Here is a 16,247-nt window from a genome sequence, read left to right as displayed (position 1 = left end):
CTGATGAACACCTTGACTCATCATAATCGCACAAAGTCCATAGATACATTATGGTTCACTCTTGGTACTGTACGTGCTACAGGTTTGGAAAAATGTATAATGACATGTATACACCATTAAAATATCATACAGAATAGTTTCACTGACTCAAAGTCCTCTGTGCTCTGTCTAGTCATTCCTTCCTCCCCGCTAAACCCTGGGAACCACCTCTTTTTACTATCTTCATAATTTTGTATTTTCCAAACATACTGTTTGATAGTTGGAATCACACAGTGTGTTGCCTTTTCAGATTGGCTTCTTTCATTTGGCAATAAGCATTTAAGGTTCTTCCATGTCTTTCCATGGCTTGATAGCTTGTTTCTTTTTAGAGCTAAAAAATCCTCTATTGTCTGTCTTAGTATATCACAGTTTATTTATCCATTCACATTCTGAAGGACATCTTGGTTGCTTACAAATTTTGGCAATTACAAGTAAAGCTGTGATAAACATCTGTGTGCAAGCTTTTGTGTGGATATAAGTTTTCAGCTCATTTGGGTAAAGACCAAGAAGTGTGACTGCTAGCTCATATGGTAAGAGTATGTTTAGTTTCATTTTAAAAACTGCCAGGCAGACTCCCTTCCAAAGTGGCTGTACCATTTTGTATTCATAGCAGCAGTAAATGAGAGTTCCTGTTGTTCTACATCCTTGCCAGCATTTGGTGTCATTGTTCTGGATTTTGACCATTCTAATATATATGTAGTGGAATCTCATTGTCCTAATTTGCTTATCCCTGATGACATATGCCGTAGTCCATGTGGGCTGCTATAACAAAATGCCAGAGACCAGGTGATCTATTAGAACATTTATCCCACAGTTCTGGAGGCTGGGAAATCCAAGATCATGGCGCTAGCAGTTTCGGTGTCTGGTAAGAGCCCACTTTTTGATTAATAGCACTTTCTAGCTATAACCTTACCTGATGGAAAGGACAGGAATCCCTGTGGGCTCTCTTTTATAAGAGCACTAATCCCATATGTGACCTAAGCACTGATCCAAGCCCCCATCTCTTAGGTTACACAATCCCTTAGCTGCAAGGTAGCTGGGTGAAGACTGCCTTCCAGTGGCTTCTTTAATTATACAGAAGAACCATCACAAGTAATGTCCACTGACCTATCACATAGGGCTTTGATTTAGGGGGAAAAAAATGAAACCACTTTCTCTACTGCAAGGATGTTTCAAATGTGACTTTATAATATTAATTATAATTATAATATTCATTTGATGTTGTTATGATTTCTATTGAGGGTGTACCCCATCGCTCTCCCATAAATGTATATTCTTTTCCTGGTATCGTCAAAACTTCTGCCAACTCAATTTATTATTTTTTTAGGGGGGAGGTTACTGAGGTTTATTTGTTTATTTATTTTATTTTAATGGAGTCCTGGCTTCAATCCCCAGGACCTCATGCATGCTAAGCATACATTTTACCACTGGGCTATTCGTTACCCCCACACTCAGTTTTTTTTAACCACTCACCCTTATCTTCTTTGATTTTAGCAGGTGTCTCTCATCAAAATTCAATGAAACACATGAATGAAAGTTTTCCAGAGGATTTCATTCTCATGGGCTTTACCAAATATCCATGGTTGGATCTTCCTCTCTTCTTTGTCCTCCTAATCTCCTACATGTTCACACTCTTGGGAAACATTGCTATTATTCTGGTCTCTCAACTAGATTCCCAGCTCCAAAGTCCTATGTATTTCTTCCTCACAAACCTCTCCTTTTTGGACTTCTGTTTCAGCACCACGACTATACCCCAAATGCTGTTCAACTTAGGGGGTCCCAACAAGAACATCACTTATGTAGGCTGTATGGTCCAGGCCTATGTATTTCACTGGCTAGGTTGTACGGAATGTGTCCTGCTTGGCACCATGGCCTTAGACCGCTATGTGGCTGTGTGTAAGCCTCTGACGTATTCTGTCATCATGAACCACAAGCTCTGCCTGCTACTCTCCAGCACTGCTTGGCTCATTGGTCTGGCCAATTCACTACTGCAGTCCACACTCACAGTCCAGCTGCCCTTGTGCGGGAACCAGGAACTGGATCACTTCTTTTGCGAGTTGCCTGGCCTGATTAAGATGGCTTGCGTGGACACCACAGTCAATGAGCTTACTTTAGCAGTGGTGGCCACCTTCCTCATAATGGGTCCCCTCTCCATGATTCTTGTCTCTTATGGTTACATTACCCAAGCTGTGTTTCGAATTCCTTCTGCCAATGGGAGACTTAAGGCCTTTAACACTTGTTCATCGCACTTTCTGGTGGTGTCTTTATTTTATGGGCCTGGCATCTACATCTATATGCAGCCCTCAGCGGATCACCCTCAAGACCTTATCAAAGCTCTGACGCTGTTTTACTGTGTTATTACTCCCATGGCCAATCCATTCATCTACACCCTGAGAAACAAGGATGTTAAAAGCGCTTTGAGGAGACTTCTGAGGAGGGCCATTTTGTCCAAGAGAATATGAGAAAATGATGCTTTTTTCTGAATGGGAAAGCCCAACAATAACCTGAAATATATCCTCCTTTAAATAGATGTTCAGTCAAAATCATGCTCAGAAGTCAAGGCAAGGAAACCTTTATCTGATGTGTTTACCAACACCACTTCTGACATCAGATGTGTTGGGTTTTTCTCCCACAACGACCAATTCTCTGAAACCATCTGAGTATCTGACAGTTTAATTCAATCCTAGAGTTAGCATAGACCCCATGGGTTAAGGGCTCAGTCCCACAAAACTGCCATTTCAGTTGCCAATGCCAAGTTCAGGCTGCTTGTACTTCTGATCAGCCAGCTATAAAGTCAAAGATTCCTACAATTCCCTCCTCAGGTTTGATAATTTGCTAGAATAGTCTACAAAACTCAAGAGAACATTTCACATACTTTTACCAATTTATTATAAAAAAAAAAATACAACACAGGAACAGCCAAAAAGTAAGAGATTCACAGGGCAAGATAGGACAGGGAGAGGCAGTGGGCGTTCATTCTCAGGGTGCCTCCTCTGCACCTCAGTGTGTTCTCCAAACAGAAAGCTCTTCAAACCTCATTGCTCAGTGGTTTTAATCAGATTCCATTACATAAGTATGATTAAGTCAATCATCAGCCATCAATATTTAATTCAATCTCCAGCTTCCTCCCCTCCCCAGAGTCAGGGGATGAGGCTGAAAGTTCCAACCCTCTAATCACATGGTCGGTTCCTCTGGTCACCTAGGAGCCCACCTAGAGTCACATTAGGATAAACTCAAGGATGAGTAAGAAAAGACACTCCTATCACTCAGGAAATTTCAAAGGTTTTAGAAGCTCTGTGCCAGGAACTGAGAACAAAGACCAAATATATATTTCCTATTACCACACTTTGCTTATGAAAATAAGCATCTCCATAAAAAACACCTAAAAGTTAGTTTGAACATTCTTTGCAACTTTTAATATAGTATCAGTGAAAAAATGCTAAAGGCATATGAAGTTCTGAAACAAATTTGAAAGGAATTACCATGAAAAGTGTCTTACTATGTTCGAACTTTAAAAATCTTAAAATATAATTATCAAACGTGTCTAAAATTTCCATTCATTAAAAATATAAAATTATTTTATTTATTTATTCTTAATGGATGCACTGGGGATTGAACTCAGGACCTTGTGCATACAAGGCATATGCTCTACCACTGAGCTATCCAACTCCCCTTGTAAAATTACTTTGTGATTTCTTACATTTAATTATTTTAAGAACATCATATCAGAGGTACTTCACAACAAGATAAGGAAGCACTATTATTAATCAATGTTGATCCTATAGGATGTTTGTATGGTGAATAATTAATTTGGGTCTATACTTCATACTGGAAATTACAACAAATTAAATGTGAACCAAACAGTTAAAAATGTAAACAGTGTATTATTAAAAAATGAAATACTTTTCTGTCATAATTGTGGCAGAGAAAACATTTCTGACAATTGAATGTATGGAAAATAAGACCAAAACAATATGCATAGAAATGATAAAGATGTGTTGAACAAAATAAATATCAAAAGTAAAGCTGTTGTTTTAAAAAACAGCCAATATTATTGGTTTTTCTATATAAAATATACAAAGACTCAGCAGATATACATGTATAATACCCTGCAATCACTAAATAAGCAAAAGCTATATAGTAACAGATACTTTATGTATGGGGAAACATAGGCAATATATCATTACATGACAAAACTCAGTTTTACAAACAAGTTTTTTAAAATGCAGACAAAATTGTAAACTGACATAGGTTCCTGGCCAGGTTCATCCTATCCACGACTAAATCAAATTCAGAGAAAAATGCACACCCAGAACCCAGAGTTGAAAGTAACATAACATTTCTCAAGTGAATAGTTAAAGGTTTAGGCATTGTTTTTCTTCCTCAGTTTTTCTTCCTTTGCTTTATAAATGTGTGGTGATCATCCTACAGATTTTGGGGTTGTTTCCAGTGTAAAGCTATAAAAAACACTGTTAAGACCTATCTTTAACCTAAAAAAAAAAAAAAAAACCCATCAATCTTTAGATGTAAATATATATGCACTTCTGGTGGCAATATAACCAGAAGTGAAAGTCTTGAGTCATAGAATATGCATATGTTAAACTTTGGTGGATATACCAAAGAGTTTCCCCAAAATGGTGTTGCCAATTTACACTCTCATCCACAGTGTATGAAAATTCTGATTGCTCCATAATCCTTGCCAACATTTAGCACCATGAGTCCATTTTTAACAGGGATTTTAGCACTTGATTTGCAGTTCCATGAACACCTAATGGCCTATCATATTGGCAAAATTCAAAAGCCTGAAAACATACAGCTAGAGAGACTGTGTGAAAACAGGTACCATCTTGCATTGCTGTTGAAAGTGCAAAATGATACAACCTATACAAAGACACTTCTTTCTCCTCTCTTCATGTTCATTGCAGCATTATTTGTTAAAGTAAAATGTTGGAAATAATCTAAATATCCACTTCTAAAAGACTGATAGAAAAAATTATAGTACATCCACACAATGGAGTACTAGGACGCTGTAAAAAGGAAAGGGGGAATATTTCTATGAACAGATTTGGAATAATTTCCAGGTTATTCTATTAAGTGATAAAGCAAGGTGCAAAAGAGTATATATAATATGATAATTTATAGAGGTAAACAATTATTTTTGCCAAAAAAAAAAAAAAAGGAAGAAAGGGGAGGAATGAGAGGAAGTAGGAAGGAAAAGATAAGTTAAAAACTAATGAAAATGGAGCATGAGTCTATACGAGATAAAGGAGTTAAGGATGGAAGCAAAATTCTGAAAATGTCTTTTCATATAATTTTGGTTTTGAACTAAGTGTTTTAATTAGGAAAGCAAATCCTGAAACTGAATAAAACAGAAACAAATGATTAACAATATATCAAGTTTATAACATAACTACACAGAAAAAAGAATTCAGATAGGGTCTGTGTATGTCCTCTTAACGTACCTCCCTAATGTGATATAATTCAAGAAAAAGCAAGCAAAGACATTTGGAACTGTGCATAGTAGGTGTGTTGTTAGTGATGCTGATATTTTAATTTTGAAATTTAAAAATATATATCGTAAAATAGAGTGAATATGTTGATGCTCTTGGGAACCAGGGTTTTCACTGTGGAGGAAAGGAAAATCAAATGTGCAATGGTGAAAAATGAAAACAAACAAAAATCTGTGGAGTCACGTTTGAATTGGAAATACTTCATAAAATCCCCATCATATGTATATCACATATATATTTCAGCCCTAAGGTTCACTGATACGGCCTAGAAGCAATGATTTATCCCAGCAGCAATGAGCTGATCTATTACTCAAAACCCAGATCTTGGTTTCTGGATACCATTCTCCATTAAAAGGAACCATAGCTTCATGGACCAATGGTGGATTCCAGGTCTAAGGCAGGAAAAGTATAAAAGGAGGCTGGAACGTATTGTGCGAGAAAGTAAAGTGCACAAAAACCGTTCCTTCGGAGGAAATGGCAACTGATAAATAGAGAATGAATGTGCTTTAGGTTCCGCATCTGCTAAATGAGGATAATTATACCTAACTCACAGGGTTGCTATGCAGAGTGAGTTAGTACGTGTAAATGAGTTACTGTGTGTAAAACACTGCTGTTACTCTATCAACCTCCTTGGACGAGAACAGCGCCTCACAACACCCAGAAAGGGGATTCAGCGAGGCGACCACAGAGGTGCGAAAACCTCCGGGCTTACTAGAAAGAACGCGGCCGGAACCGCCGTTTCCGCGGAGAGCGGCCCGTGTGACGCACTTCCGGCCTTTGTAGTTTATCATTCTTGGGGCTGCGGTTGTCAAGGATTCAGAGGTGGCGCCACGGATGTCGGGTGAGCTTCGAAGCCGGGGCAACGCAGGGCCTTCGAGAGGTCCACGCTGTGCGCTGCGCCCCCGGAGTGGGTGTGGGGAGGAGACAGCGGGTCTTTTTGGCTAGAGCTTGACCGGACAGGCGAGGGGCAGAGGTGGCTGCCCCGGAACTGGAAGGGCCTTGATAACTGAAAGTCAGTGTCCTTGGCCCCCGCCCCGGTCCCCTTCGTCTCATCCTGAGCCCTTCCGCCACGCTGTCCTAGCACCTGTGCCCCTCTGAACTCTTCCCTCCGCATCTTAGGATAAGAGTAGTTTCGGGTATCCAGGATTGTTCTTATTTTCCCGCGTCTACCATTCAATACTGGGGACTTAACGAGCAAGTAGAGTTTTATAACATGCCACCGCCTCTCTTAGTCTGATTCACTCAAAAGTGTAAAGGCTCTTGCCATCCGTTAATTAAAAAAACAAAACAAACAAAACAACTGTTTAAATAGCACTTTAATGGACCCGGTTTCAATCCCCAGTACCTCCATCAAAACATAAATACGTGAATAAATCTATTCATGGCCCTCACTCAAAAAATACCCTTAAAAATAAATAAATAGCGTTTATGTGTCAGCCAGCACTGTTAAGAGCACTTTCCAAATATTAACTGATTTACTTGTCATAACTCAATGAGGTGGGCACTAATAGTATGTAACTTCTCCCTCGCACCCCCCCCCTTTTTTTTTAACGTCCAGGAAGAAAATGAGGTTAAGTATCTTATTACGGGTCTTGTAGCTGATAAAATGGTGCTTGGAAATCAGTAGGTCACATAATTATCTTTCCTTCAGAAAATTGCTGTCATTAACTATTACCCCGGTGAAGATTTAAGTGGTGGTAGACATTTGTCTCTTTATTAGCACTCATTTTATTTTATATATAGTTGCCCACTCTCCATCCTAAAGGAGCCTCAAAGAGAAACAATTTCCAAGAAATTAAAGGGCAAGAAAGAACTAAGATTCTACCTGTTTTTAAAATATTAGAATTAATATTTCCTTTTTTTGATATCTATGTGCTGAGACCATTCCAGTTGACTATTTTCTGATTTATTGTTCAGATCACTAGGATATTCATTTAACCTTTCAATAGAATTTATAAGAAAAATAACAATAGTGGTAATGTATAATAGTTTAGAGTTTATCAAACTGCCAGCTTCTTTGTGCTCTTTATCTGAGACCTTATTTTATCTCTGTATCAACCTAGAAAAGTAGGCAAGGTTGGTTTTAGGATTCCTATTTTACAGAATAGACTAAGGCTCAAAATGTGAAGCCCAAGACTGGAGGGGGTACCTGGAGGACAAGTCTCAATCCCAGATCTCCCCACTCCAAACATAGATCTCTCTGCAACAGCTCACCTGATTGGAGGGACTCTGCCTCTCCCCCAGGTACATCTCTTTTGTTCCTCATTCTGTCTTTGTGTCTTCTTTACTTTCCCTTCTTCCTCCATTTTCTTTCCCTTTTCTCCTTGATTTCTAGTGTCATCTGTGACCACTTGGGCCTAAAGTGTTTATCTCCATGCAACTAAAAACTGCCTATGAATCTAATATCTTACCATTCAAATGGAAATGCAGTATATTCAAGCTGATTTATTTGAGCTGATTCATTCATGATAATCAAAATGGTCCCTTCCTTCAATAAAACTGGGGAAGGGGGCATTTTGTTTTTGTTTTTGTTTTTGTTTTTGTTTTCCCTCCTATATTACCTTCATCAGTATTTGCATTGTCCTTATCATTAATCGTGCATTCATGTTCTTCATTAGACAAAGCTCCTGATTTTGGTATAAATACTCCCATTGCCTACCAGCAGAAAAGATTTTCTACATTTTAATACCTTTTTTTTCCCCTGCAAATTATTTTTTAGATTTTGGGATTTCCAGAAGAAAAGATCACGGCAGGGATTATCAAGAATAGATCCTTTTTCTGAATACTTAAGCCTTAAGTGACCACAGCCTTGGCCCTTCAGACTCCGGAGATGCAGAAGGGACTTCTAGCAGTGAAAGTAAAAGAGGAAGAGGGGAACCATGCCTATAGGGAAGAATCTGGCCTGTCAAGAGAGAACCCTCACACCAGAGAGATCTTCCGTAGACGCTTCCGGCAATTCTGCTACCAGGAGACACCTGGGCCCCGAGAGGCTTTTCAAAGACTCCAGGAGCTCTGCCATCAGTGGCTGAGACCAGAGATGCACACCAAGGAGCAGATCCTGGAGCTGCTGGTGCTGGAGCAGTTCCTGACCATCCTTCCTGAGGAGCTCCAAGCCTGGGTGAGAGAGCACCGCCCAGTGAGTGGAGAAGAGGCAGTCACTGTGCTGGAGGATCTGGAGAGAGAGCTGGATGAACCAGGAGAGCAGGTGGGAAGGGGAGAGAGCAGGGGTGTGTACTTGTAGGATCGAGTGTAGGGTTTCAGTGCAATCAGAGGAAGAGGAGTAGAAGAATTTCTTTATGTCTGCCTCGATCTGTAATAGGCTCATAATCTCTCTGAGTTTTTTTCTTTGCCAGCTTCTTGGTCCTTCTTTTTCTATCCAGTGGTCCTCAGAAGACCTCTCAGTGTCTTCTCTGATATTTGGTTACCAACTGTCTTTAATTTTTACCAGGTCCCAACCAATGAGCATGAACAGGAAGAGCTTGGGAAGGAGAAAGCAACTCCAGGAGGTGCCCAGGAGTCATCAAGTGGCCAGCTCCAAACCATGGAGAAGCAGCCTCAGTGTAACTTGCAAGAGGTGTGCCGGGTTCAGGAGATCGGTGAGGATTAGAATTTCCTCCAGAAGCCTAACTCATCCCCTGAATGTTCATCAAGTCGGCACTTTTACTCAGTGTTTGCTATGTGCCAGGCACCATGTTGGGTACTGGAGATACAGTGATGAGCAGGGTAGACATGGTCTCTGCCCTCAGGAAGTTTACAGTCTGATGGGAGAGGCAGGCAGCAAACAAGCCAATACCATACAGGGCACCCTCTCCCTGAATAACTGTTTAGAGCGGGAAAGTAAACAGAAAGCATGGTTGCTTGTCCCCTTCCATCCACTCTCCCAACTAGTTTTCTTTTTTCTTTTTCCTTTGGAAACATAACATTTGTGTGATCCATTTATTATTTCAGATGATGAGGCTGGGGCTGGGAATGTGGAGTTAGCCCCAAAGAGGGAGCTGTTTAAAGAAATGAAATTGCTTGTGAAAGTACCTGAGAACCTGAATGGTGATATTATTCAAATGCCTGACTGTGAAGAGACCTGTGATCAGGAAGGCAGATTGGAAAGGCAACGGGTAAGCTCTTCAGTGGAGAGACCCTACGTCTGCTGTGAATGTGGGAAAAGTTTCACCCAGAATTCCATCCTCATCGAGCACCAGAGGACGCACACGGGCGAGAAGCCCTATGAGTGTGAGGAATGCGGGCGGGCCTTCAGCCAGCGGTCAGGCCTGTTCCAGCACCAGAGGCTCCACACCGGGGAGAAGCGCTACCAGTGCAATGTTTGCGGCAAAGCCTTTAGCCAGAACGCTGGGCTTTTCCATCACCTCAGGATCCACACTGGGGAGAAACCTTACCAGTGCAATCAGTGCAGTAAGAGCTTTAGTCGACGTTCTGTCCTCATTAAACATCAGAGAATTCACACTGGAGAGAGACCTTATGAATGTGAAGAATGTGGCAAGAACTTCGTTTACCATTGCAACCTCATTCAGCATCGGAAGGTCCACCCTATGGCTCAGTCCAGCTAGCTCCTGGGAACAGGTAGGGCACAATTTCTTGCCATTGGACCACTAGGCAAGGGAACAAGGGGCTTGGCTTTTTCTTTGTCCCTGAGAGAACAATACTGGTTTAATCCTCTAGTATCGGAAGCGCCAAGGAAAGCCTTTGAAAATGTCCTTATTTTTATGCAGAGAGAAGCATATCTTAAATACATCTATGAAATTCTCTTTGGCCAGTGACATCCATAACTTTGCGATATTGAATATTGTTGTGTGGACTGCATCAACATAGCCTCACACACATCTGTCCAAAAAGTTTTCTGGGTGTGCAGAAGGAAAACTCCTTCATCCTAGTTTTAAAAAGCTTTTTTTTTTAAAGCCTTTAAAATTATATGCAGCCTGAATACAAGATGTCAAAAGTTGTTTCCTGAGTATTTAAAAATTAATTTAAAAATAATTGCAGTAAAATCTGTAATGTAAACTGTTGGATTAGTTTCCACTCAGCTAAGATATGATAATTTGCTTTTTAACCTACAAAAGAGGGCAGATGGATCTTCCCATAAATATACAAAAGACTTCTCCCTATAGAGGTTTAGTAACTCAGCCTTCAGTTAGTAACCAAGGAATTGAAGCAGCCATATATTATTAGTAGCTCAGTGGCTAGTCATAACAAATATTGCTCATGATTTTAAATTTTTCAGAGACTAAAGACACTTAGCTGACATCTCACTTAAGATCTTTGTTATGAAAATATAAGCCTCCTTGTATTTTTCCTGACTTAGGAGCATTTTTGGGTCTTGCTTTTTTTCTTTATTTAACCTTTTGTTATGGAAAATTCCAAACACATACAAAAGTAGACAAAAAAGTATAATCAGTCTTCCATGTTGATAGCTTTTTATAACCTCCACACTTCTCAGCACTACCTATTGATTATTACCAAGGTTGTACATTAAAAAATTTCTTTCCCTTAACACTGATTGTTACCAAACTTTATACTAAGGCCAGGAGACAAAGAAATGGGAGAAACCCCTGGTGGTAACAATCAGGATTGGAATATCAAATACACAGCAGGTAACTTAAGGCTAACAGAAATACTATAAGGGACCTTACACAGGTACAGAATGACATGCCCTTATTTGACAGATACAGAAACAGAAGCTCTGGGAAGTAATTGCATGAGATCATACAGCTGGTTAATGGAGCTGGAACTAGAACCCTGTCTCCTAATTCCTAGTGCATTGCTCACTCTACCAAGCCGCTGGAAGCATTCTGTCACCATATAGAACTTACATTATTGAGGCATTTAGGGTCTGCTTTCTAGCTCAACAAACCTTCCTATCTGTATGTTTCAATAAATGCACCTCTTCTCTATTTAATTTACAGTGGCCTTTCAGAAAAGATTCCTCCCACTTATCTCTCATTTGAGGCTTGTTATTTATTTTTGTACTGAGTGATTATTTTTAACTTTAAAATTTAATTTTCTTAGAAGGACTTTTTTAAAAAGATAATTCATTCTTCAGTTGGTTCTAATATGAAAACAACATTAAAAAAAGTCCCTATCTTTCCCCTTATAGGTAGTCATTTACTAGTTTCTTATGTATCTTTTAGTGTTTCTTTGTGTAAATACAAGAAAATATAAATATCTAACCTTATTCCCGTGATTGCACAGAATGATGGCATACTATTTACACTCATCTACCCGTTGTTTTCATGAAATGATACAATCTAGAGATTTCTGTACTATAACAGAGTGCTTCCTCATGCTATTTACAAATGGATAATATTTCATTTGTTGGTGCTCCATAGTTTAACATACTCCTATAGATGAAAAACCACTACTTTAAAATGCTATATATTGTTTCATTCTTTTCAGTTTAGGCCAAGTCAAACTCTTTCTATTTAAAAGCTAACAACTTCCACATGAGCTAGGAAACAGGGTTTGGGCAACTAGAATTGCACACAATTCTTCATGGAGAAATGGAGAAGTGATGGGTGGTGTTTTTCAGTTTCATATATTTTGCGTTGTATATTCTTGGACCTAACATTTCAAACTGTTTGTGTCACTACTTGTGACTTTATCAACAATCTTGGAAGAAAAAAAAATCTTACATTTCTTCAAGGGCATGTTTTATTGTGTCTTGAGGTTAAATTATTTCCAAGAGAAATACATAGGTATTTTAGGATGAAGTTAAGGAAAATATAGTAGACATAAATTTGAAATAAAATCAACTTCTCAAATATATACTGCATATAGTGACATAATACATACACTATTATTTGTGAGTTCATAAGTATTTTAAATGCTTCTCCTATATGCTGAAGCAGCATGTTTGGATAATTCCATTATATCAGCTCTTAAAAGATTTACAATATGAACAGATCAGGATTTTAAAGGATGTATTTCTAATGGCTGAGTTGCAATTGAAGGTTGGATGTTTGGTTTGTTCTGTGCCTTTTGTGTGTGTGTGTGTGTGTGTGTTTTAACAGCTTAAAAATTCTTAATTTTCTCAACAACTGGTGAAACAGCAAGAAACAAAACTGTTATGTATGCCGTAGAGACAGATGTACTTCTTAGAATGCAGTGATGGATAACATGATTAAATGACTGACAGTTCACCAAACTAACTTTCCTTGTTTTCTGATACTAATTGTGCTAATTCTCTTATGCTAATTCTTGTATTTAAGATGCACATTTCTCATTCTGTGAGAAATAATATCTGACTTAACCTGTAGTCAATGTCATGCAGACCTTGGCTGCTTCTGTGATTATTCAAGTCTTCCTGGCCAGAGTTCTCAGTTGTCTCCCTTCTACATTTCTAAATTTCTCTCTATTCTCTCTTCTCTTTTTCCATCCTGGCTCCTTTTATTCCCCACCTGTGACATCTCTAGCTTTGACCTCCTTTCAGGTGTTCCCTGGACCAGTATCCATCCCTCCCTATCCCCTTGAAAAGTCCAATCTAAAAGAGCAGAGTAGTCAGTTTTATGGTTGAGGAGGTGTAAGAAATATTGATTCAAATCCAATTAAATAGCCTTATTGGTTCTTGAAGGATAGTCCAGCACCCCTGTGAGCACTTTTGAGACCGTGGACACTACATCAAGAAATGGCTAAGTATCTTGCAACTAAAACCTGCCTAGAGCTGTAGATAGAGCCCTGAAGTTTCTCTTTCACTGAAATTTTGAGCTGAAGGTATTTTGTATTTTGAAATGACTCCTGTTTTCTATAGCTGATAATACTTTTCCTTTAAAAAACATAATTATAATTGATAGTGGAAGATTGTTTCCAGTAAGACAAAAATGATCTCTGAAGTAATAAAAGTATATCTAAAGTCAAAATGATAAAATATGAAGTATTTTCTAAGGAAGAATTTTGAAATATAAATACCAATATACATGTGTCGTTGGTTCAATGTTGAGTTAGTAATTGAGAGAAAAGTAGATTCTCTGCAGAGGGAGATGGAGGATAGAGGAAAGTGTTTTTGGCAGAGGCAGCAGGATGAGGCAAGACCCCCATTTAAGATATGCTCAAGAGCCAGGAGTTTTCCAGTTTGGCAAGAGAAAAGTGAAACCCGTGTGGTTAAGTGCTTGTGGTTATCCTTCTGTTTTTTTTTAATCATGTTAAAAATTTTAAAAAACAAAACTATGAACAAAAATCATTGAGAATTGTATGTAGTTTCACAGACACGTAGACTTGGAGCCCTGAGACATATTTTAGGTATCTGCAAAAAAAAAAAAAAAAAAAAAAGGGATGGAAAGAGAAAAAAGAAGAAGAAAATATGAGAACTTAAAAAGGAATTGGACAAAGGGCAAAATTAGATACTAAAACACTGGCTAACAATGGTGACCAAAGAGAAGGAAAAATAAAAAATAGATGCAGCGACAGCATTGCCAAGAAATGTGCTTCGTCTTCATAATGCTTACTAGAAAATTCCCATCTCTCGGTTGTTCCAAGTGTCTTAGGTACGGAGTATCTTAAGAAATGAAGATAGTCTCACTGCCTTCGCTCCTTACTCATTTTAGTACTTTCCATTAGAGGAGAACAGGGAGAACAGCACAGTCTATTACTGTGTGAATTACTCTATGATGTTTTTAGTTCTCTTTGGACCCACATCCAGATTTCCATGCCAGCCACCTTAGCTTTATGAGGAAGACCCTGTTTCTCAATGTATACCTGTGTTAGAATCACCTGTGCTGTTTGAAGTGCAGTTGCCTGGGCCCCATCCCAGACCAACTAAATCAGTTTGAGGGCAAAGCCTGGGAATCTGCATTTAAATAGCATATCAGTGGTTCTCAGACATAAGGTAACAATATAACTTATTGCTCAGTCTGGAACAATTTTGAGAATGAAAGCAAGTGCCACTAATAATTACACCCAGACAACAGACACAAATTAGGATGTATGGTCTTCCTACTCGTGACCGAGGAGAAAGAAGAATCAGAAAGAATACAATGTTCTCTCATGAGAGCTAAGGCAAAATATGTTATGAAGGAGAGTACTGGCGTAGGTGTAGCCACCTATACCAAGGCAGCCACCACCCACCCACCTACCTGGATTGAAGTAATCCCCGTTAATGGATCTGCTGGATTTGGTTTTAAAAGTTGGGACAATATGTCTTTAAAAAAATAAAACAAAAGGACCCGCCCAAAAAACCCCACTGTTAATAGCTAGTTACCTAAGATAAACCTATTGAGATGAACCTCTTTCCTTAGGTGGGTGTTGATTATTGCTTCTGACTGGGGGAACTGAGTGAAGGTAACTGACAGTGTTGTAAGAGGAACCCTGAGAGCTGGAAACTTAGAGGGCCAGGTCCTAAGGGAACCTAGGGCTACACAACATCTGGTGAGAGTTGGGTGGAGAGATATGAGCCAGGCTCAGTGGCTGCTGGACACCGGAGGTTACGAGCCCTCGATCCACCTGCCTGAGTTAGGAAGAAGCCTCTGAGCATATGAAGGCGGACCAGGTGGGCTAGACCAACCACTGAGATGACAAGTCCTCCAAGTTTCCTAGAGAAGCGGCTGAGGAGCTGGCAAAGACGTGTTCGAGCATTGTGACATACTTCCGGTTCCTGGTGTGCGCTGTGGCCCAAATATCTATGGTTCCCGGCTCTGAGCGGGTGTAGGTGGGAACCTGGACCCTTCTCCCTACGTGGGATTCTCTGTACCTCTGCGGAGATCTCGGGACCCGAAGTTGGTGTTGTTGCCCCCTTTTCTTTGACTGGGCTTGAGTTTCTCTCCCTTAGCATACACAGATCCCTCAGGAATCGATTCCCTTTTCCCTGTCGGCGATTCCGGAAGTTTCGGAGATACAGAGAATTGAACAAAAACGCTGTACAGAGCTGGGTGGGCCCGGACCACCTGCTTCTCAGGTGGAGACAGATTTACCAGCGGGAGCTGCCTCTGGGGACCATGGGCTGCCAAATCCTTAGGGCTAAAAGATGGTTTCTTATAGATTTTCTCAATTTACCTGAGCAGTTTTTCAGTTTTCGTTAAAGTACCTTCCAGTAATGGTCATGATACTACACATTTGTACCATAGAGGCTTTTAAAAAGTACTTTAACATAACATGAACTTCACAGTTCTGCAAAACAGAGGAAAGTGCTACGTGAAATGTCTACAGCTAAGAAACCAGATTCAGAACTTAGCACATTTTTCAAGCCAAACACGTGTTGGGTGCCAAATATGCACCAGGCTCTATGTCAAGGAAATGGGAATGAACCAGGTAGAAGAGGCACTCCCTACCTTATGGTGTCCAGAGGAGGACAGAGAAACAGTTACAATATAGTGTAATAAATGCCTTGAGGAAAATAAACTTAGTACATAAAAAGGCCTTGGAGGTGGAGAGTTAGTGATAGCCTCTCTGAGAAAGCAACAATAGAACTGTCTCTGTGAACTAAGTTGGATAGCAAAGAAGAATTGAACTAGGGGATAGATAGCGTCTGACAGATCACAAAATACTTTCAGAAAACTGCAAGTAGGCAAAGGTGGATGTGGTGGAGCTGGAGCAAAGACGAAAAGTAGATGGTACCTGGAATAATTGCTTTAGAAATTTTATGATTACATGTCAGTGGAAAAACACTGTACTAATCATTTAAGTTAAAGGTTTTTTACACTATTTAATAAGGACAGTAACAAGAAATTCTTTGAAGTTAGCTCTCAATGTTTTAAAACA

General features: G+C 39.5%; 2 protein-coding genes and 1 non-coding gene across 8 annotated transcripts; 2 read left to right on the top strand and 1 right to left on the bottom strand.

Moving 5' to 3' along the window:
* Positions 1–1,556: 1,556 nt before the first annotated feature.
* On the top strand, positions 1,557–2,501 carry LOC105061656 (olfactory receptor 2B11-like). The gene has a single exon (XM_010945760.2). The coding sequence runs from the start codon at positions 1,557–1,559 to the stop codon at positions 2,499–2,501; it is 945 nt and encodes a 314-aa protein (XP_010944062.2).
* Positions 2,502–3,636: 1,135 nt separating this feature from the next.
* TRNAT-UGU (transfer RNA threonine (anticodon UGU)) lies at positions 3,637–3,710 on the bottom strand. The gene has a single exon. It is a non-coding gene; the product is annotated as a tRNA-Thr (tRNA).
* A 2,603-nt stretch (positions 3,711–6,313) lies between these two features.
* On the top strand, positions 6,314–12,205 carry ZSCAN23 (zinc finger and SCAN domain containing 23). 6 transcript variants are annotated; one of them, XM_074348264.1, is made up of 5 exons: positions 6,314–6,390; positions 7,653–7,793; positions 8,269–8,754; positions 8,998–9,145; positions 9,498–12,205. In XM_074348264.1, exons 3-5 carry the CDS (start codon positions 8,380–8,382, stop codon positions 10,109–10,111), a joined length of 1,137 nt encoding a protein of 378 aa, XP_074204365.1. In that variant the 5' UTR covers positions 6,314–6,390; positions 7,653–7,793; positions 8,269–8,379; the 3' UTR covers positions 10,112–12,205. The 6 variants fall into 6 exon arrangements, with proteins under 6 accessions (XP_074204365.1, XP_074204368.1, XP_074204369.1 ...); XM_074348268.1 differs by having other exon boundaries at positions 6,336–6,390; positions 7,744–7,793; XM_074348266.1 differs by having other exon boundaries at positions 6,346–6,390; positions 7,658–7,793.
* Positions 12,206–16,247: the final 4,042 nt, after the last annotated feature.

Source organism: Camelus bactrianus, chromosome 20 (genome assembly GCF_048773025.1).
Source record: "Camelus bactrianus isolate YW-2024 breed Bactrian camel chromosome 20, ASM4877302v1, whole genome shotgun sequence".
In the NCBI taxonomy this organism is placed as follows: domain Eukaryota; kingdom Metazoa; phylum Chordata; class Mammalia; order Artiodactyla; family Camelidae; genus Camelus; species Camelus bactrianus.
This window is presented reverse-complemented; position numbering and strand designations above follow the sequence as displayed.

Coding starts and splice junctions, on each gene's coding strand:
- LOC105061656 (XM_010945760.2), top strand. CDS start 1,557: ATGAAACACATGAATGAAAGTTTTCCAGAGGATTTCATTCTCATGGGC.
- ZSCAN23 (XM_074348264.1), top strand. CDS start 8,380: ATGCAGAAGGGACTTCTAGCAGTGAAAGTAAAAGAGGAAGAGGGGAAC. Junction 8,755..8,997: donor TGGATGAACCAGGAGAGCAG/GTGGGAAGGGGA, acceptor AATTTTTACCAG/GTCCCAACCAATGAGCATGA. Junction 9,146..9,497: donor GTGCCGGGTTCAGGAGATCG/GTGAGGATTAGA, acceptor TTATTATTTCAG/ATGATGAGGCTGGGGCTGGG.